Consider the following 5,285-nt stretch of genomic DNA (forward strand, 5'->3'; position numbering starts at 1 on the left):
GAAGAAAATGAACGAGCTTAAGCGTCGGATGCAAGGTAAATCACTTTAACAATGCATGTTTACTAAGTACGCTCCCGATGCTTTTATCTAGTCACAAAATTAACTTCATACACTCAAAACATAAAGAAAAATTATATATCCAAACCTGGTAAAACTACATGTTGAAAGAGCATCAAAACACTTAAATTAAACCCTCACCTGATCTGATTTCGGAGTAGGACACAATAGTTTACCACAAACCTTCCTAAATTAAACCCAACAGAAAATCTTCAATATCAACAATCAAACTGGCATCAAAACTATAACCTCTTATCAAGCATGAAATGACAAGGAACTTATTTCATTTATCTGATGTACTGTTACGGACAACTTGCCCAAGTAATTTACCAAGATTTTGGAAGCTGACAAGAATGGAAAAAGAAAATGGCATCACGTCTGATCTTGTTATAAGAGTCTTACAACACAAACAACAATAGTGACAATGTAGGTGGACAATTATTCAAATCCCACACTCCTTACTTTGCTGCCCAAAGTCAGTCACCTGCAACAGTGAAGTATGATATTATTAGCTCTATTTTTCCAAGTTTTGAATTATAACACAAATGTAAACTTTACACCTACCACAGAGATTGATTAAATAATTCTGAAGAGAGTCCTTTCATCAGAAATGTACAATTCGGTGGTCATACCACATAAAATAGATAAAGAACACTGGAAAGACCATAATATATTCGGCAATGTAAAAGGCGAAGAAAAAAGTCTCACTCAAGATGATACTAAAGGAATTAAAATGTAGTGATACCACCGCCACCACATGAAGGTAGCAAAAAATATTGCTCCTTTGTTTTATTTATTGATTAATTACTTGTTCTCATTTACTCTGGGAATCTAAATTTCATGTCACATCATAGGGTATCATATTAGACCAGAATGTTCGTATCAACTCTTATAATAAAACTATCAATATAAACCTCCTTAGCACATATATTCAACTATCCACCTCATCCTTGTTTTATTACATTCTAAAACTGCAAGGTCCCACAAAATTCATTTAAAAGGAAAGAAAAAACAGAGATGAAGTGATAAACCATAAAGAAATGGAGTAGTTTAGATGTAACAAAATGAGAACTGTGAAGTTCTCACAGTGATCGCTATGTAGAACAGTTTCATGTAATCTCTCAACCACACTTAGGTAAACAGCAAATCGTTTTCAAAAAAAAAAAGTAAAAAAGGGTAAACCACAAATCAATGGTTGTTCTCTGAATGCAACCACTTAATATTGTAAACTACTTAAGAAATAAATGAATAGTTTCTCTTTGGAATGCAAGTTGTCAACAGTGCGTTCAATACAAAGCTATATATAGTTGAACGCATTTACTTATAAAGAATTCTAGCTATTTTTTTTTATAGGTATCACGTAATTTGGTTAGTAGACTGGAATCAGAGAGGAATGGAACAGAGATGTTTGATAGGTAAAATTATGTCAAAGAATATGCAAGGAATAAGCATAAAATACTATTTTACCCTTAAGTAAAATATTTATATATTTCTTTAAAAAATTTCTCTTATATTTTAATCTTCTATAAAATATCAATAATAAAAATTTTAATAATAAAATTAACATAAATTTAATAAAACATTAACTACAAAATATCATATTCATTACTAAAATTGGGATAAAATTTTAGTGTACTTCCTCTGTTTTCCCTTTATTTTCATTTTTCTTAATAAAGATTGACCTTGCATGTCAGCATGTCATTACTGGTAAAACCAGTGAGCACAATCAACACAAGGTTGCCAATCTGGCATGCTGTGGCACAGTCAACCACAATATGAATCTTTCTGACGCTTTTGAGGCGATATTTGCCTAGTAATTTAACTTCATCCAAAGTCCAACCATAGCTAAAAGCACTATCAGACGAGTAGTTATTTTTTCCGAAAAAAACCAATGCTTAAATTTTTTTATGAATTTTTTTTTATTTCTTTACCCACATAATGGATATACCATAAAACTAATAGCTTTTTTATAACCCTAAGTTTTCTAGAGTTGCAACTTCTTTCTACTTGTTTCTAGTCCAAATTATGCTAATTTACTGTTGTTTTCTCCCTAAACCACACCAATTTTGGCATCAAAGACTAATTAGATCATAGGATTTATATTAGAGTTTTCTATTAAGCCATGGTTGGATGTGATAGTGAGGAAGAGGAATTCAGTGTAGCATATAGTGTGCAATTGAAGAAATGTCGTGTGCACAAATGGGAACCCAAATAGAGATTCTGGACTGTACCCACAACCAGTTTGACATATCAGAAGGTAGCCTCCCTAATAAATTCGATTTGGGTGAGGAAGAAAACCACTTTCATGATGTTAGACCCACAAATTGTGTCGTACGAGGTGGATTGAAGGAGTGGATAGCACATGCTTTTGAATTAAAAAGAGGTGGAATTAACATTGAAATTGTTGATTTTCACGACAGGATGCATATGAAAGAACAAGAGTACAATCTGTTAGATCCTATTTATGATGAGTATCCCAAAGAAAGTAAAGCAGCTATGCATCGAGTTCAAGGAGAGTCCTCAACTGTTCGTGAAGAGTTGACAACAACAACTGAAGGTGAAGAGGAGTCTAACCGTGCCGTAGATGCACTTAGCCAACGATCTTCACTTTTAAAGGCATCAACTGCTCAAGTGAAGGGTTTTAAAGAAGTTAGGGATCAACACCAACCTGACCCGTACATTAGCCCAAATATATTTGAGTCCCAATATGTTCGGCATGACCCATGAGGCCTCTGGAGAACTAATTATGAAAATCAAAGACAATGATTGTAAGACGAATCAAGTATTGAAATAGATTCTCCCTTGAATAGTGATTAGGATCCTAGCCAGCATTCCAAAAAGAAGTGTTACCATAGCCATCCTCAGCATAAAGTCCAAGAGATAGAAGCATACTTTAAAGAGTGTCCTCAATTAGATGATAAAGCATTGTCTGATATTCCTATGTCTATAGATCATATTCTTGTTGGGATACCTTGGTTGAGTAATAGTCTTGGTCAATTGGCTGGTTCTGTGGAGTTTTCAATGATTGATTTGAAGAGTAGTTATCACCACGATAGATTGAGAAGTGTTGATGAATGGAAGACAACTTTTAAGACTCCAAATGACCTTTAGGAGTGATTAGAAAGGCCAAGCGCATCTATGTGGATCATGAGTGTTGTGGGCAGACAACTAGGCATTGCAAAACAGTATGCAACTGTTGTAATATCTACTTTAAATGCTGTAAATTTCTCCAAGACCTGCTCATCAAAAACTAAAGCTGGCAAACTTGCTCAGAGTGAGAGCAAGAATACTCCTACTGCTCATATAGCAAAAAAGACATCGATGAGGTAGATGAGAAAAGTTGAGATGGTAAATCAGCTGTCAGCGCACCAGCTCAAGAAAAAGCTGCCCAGCTTCTGATATTCCAAAAGAAGAAAGTACAAAACTATCTATTACTGGAGCTGACACAAAAGAATTGGAAAACATAGGATTTCTAGTAATTAAAGATAGGGACAGTAATAGCGTTGAGGTTTACAATATGGAAGTAGATATCTCTAGAACTAAAGCACTCTCTTTGAAAGATTTTACTGCTTAATCACCCAGGGGGGTCTTTGAAACATTACCAATAAGCATAAAGCCTTAAACTATTCTTTTTCCCCCAACTTCTACTTTATAATTTCATGTTTTTCTCCACCAACTTGGCTTCCATAAACTTTCTGTAAGTTCATATCACAGGCATGTTCATGCCCACCTGATTTGGTTAAATTGTTTTGAAATTTTCTTTATACAGATTCTAAAGTTCAAGCAAACGGTGAACAACATCAACAAAGCAAGAAATAATTCTGTTGAACCAATAAAGTAACAAGGATTGTTCAGTAGATAGTATATAGAATGAATTAGAGTCCGAGATTACCTATCATGACCAAATGCAGCCATTCATTCTGAATCGATCTCTTCAACCTTTGGACCTAAAATCCCAAATCATCAACACAAAATCAATACAGCTCAGCCATTCCTTCCCCAGAGAACAATGTTGACTAATACACAAATAAATGGATAAATCAATGCTGAATCTTTTTTGTAACTTTTACTACTTGTTTTGCTTCCCACTCTGAAAAGTTGTTATAGAACGTAGCTAATAAAACAAATTCAGAATCAAATTAAAAACTTTAAAAAAATGAACAGTTAATACATATAAAAGCAAAATATACATTGTCTACGGCAAAACGACTGATCTTGTTTGAAATTGGGGAAGCAAAGAGCAAGTAATAAGAAATCATAATCAATCGAGTTTATAATAAATAAAATGAAGTCTTTTATGTAGTAAAGAAAGATAGGGACCGTGGAGGGAGGGATGACGGCCATCCTTGCCCCAGCCGATGCCACGGGTGGCGTCGAGGTACTGGCGTACGAGATGGCGGCACTTCTGGAGATGGTTGACCCCTTCGATGCGGTAGCACCACCTGACCTTGTCACGGAGGATCTTGGCTTTCTCAATGTCAATCCATTTCTCTCGAACTATATGCTCCCTCATTTCAAGCATGGCCACCGGGTCTTTGTAGGGATTGGCCGGGTCGAAGTCATCCGGCGCCGTTTCTTCGAACTCTGCTACTCCCTTCTTCCTGCCCATCTCTTTCTCAGTTTCTCTCACTCGGCTCTTGCTCGCTTGCCCTTCGGTTTGTTTTAGTGGAGATTTTGGGTTTGAAATTGGGTTTCCGCTTATTTTTTTATTTTCTGGACTTCTTTTGTAGCCTTTCCCGGCCCACTGAATTTATATTCAGTTGAGGACGGAAACCGATACACTAATATAAAGCAACTATGTTTTATTGATAGAATTAATACAAAAGTTAAATGAGATAGTAATTTTCATTTAGTTTTAATTCGATTTCTATCTGTATTATTGTCAGTATAAAAAGTTTTGAATTTGAGTGCCCTAAAACGTATTATCCTACTATTTAAGGGTTGAGGAGGTGTTAATGAATAGTTCTAGACATTATTCAAAAAGAATAAATATGATAAAAACTTATAATAAAATTAATCTTAAATAAAAAAAGAAGAGATTATGCTTAAAATTGTAATATTTTTATTTCAATTCTTATCAGTCATTGTATATATACATTTAGCATCTATTTATAATATATATATGAAACAAGAATACTTTTTATTATAAATTATATTACTAAATTGACATTAAAATAATAATTTTTTTATATTATTATGTGAGAATAATAAAAGTAATATTAATTAAT

The 5,285-nt window shown here is 34.0% G+C and overlaps 1 protein-coding gene across 1 annotated transcript; it reads right to left on the bottom strand.

Annotated features, from left to right (window-relative positions):
* Positions 1-324: 324 nt before the first annotated feature.
* Positions 325-4,791, bottom strand: LOC107897922 (NADH dehydrogenase [ubiquinone] 1 beta subcomplex subunit 10-B). The gene is made up of 3 exons (XM_016823529.2): positions 4,378-4,791; positions 3,950-4,004; positions 325-541 (listed from the first exon to the last, which is right to left on the bottom strand). Exons 1-2 carry the CDS (start codon positions 4,664-4,666, stop codon positions 3,973-3,975), a joined length of 321 nt encoding a protein of 106 aa, XP_016679018.1. The 5' UTR covers positions 4,667-4,791; the 3' UTR covers positions 325-541; positions 3,950-3,972.
* Positions 4,792-5,285: the final 494 nt, after the last annotated feature.

The sequence above is a fragment of the Gossypium hirsutum genome, chromosome A09 (genome assembly GCF_007990345.1).
Source record: "Gossypium hirsutum isolate 1008001.06 chromosome A09, Gossypium_hirsutum_v2.1, whole genome shotgun sequence".
Classification (NCBI taxonomy): Eukaryota; Viridiplantae; Streptophyta; class Magnoliopsida; order Malvales; family Malvaceae; genus Gossypium; species Gossypium hirsutum.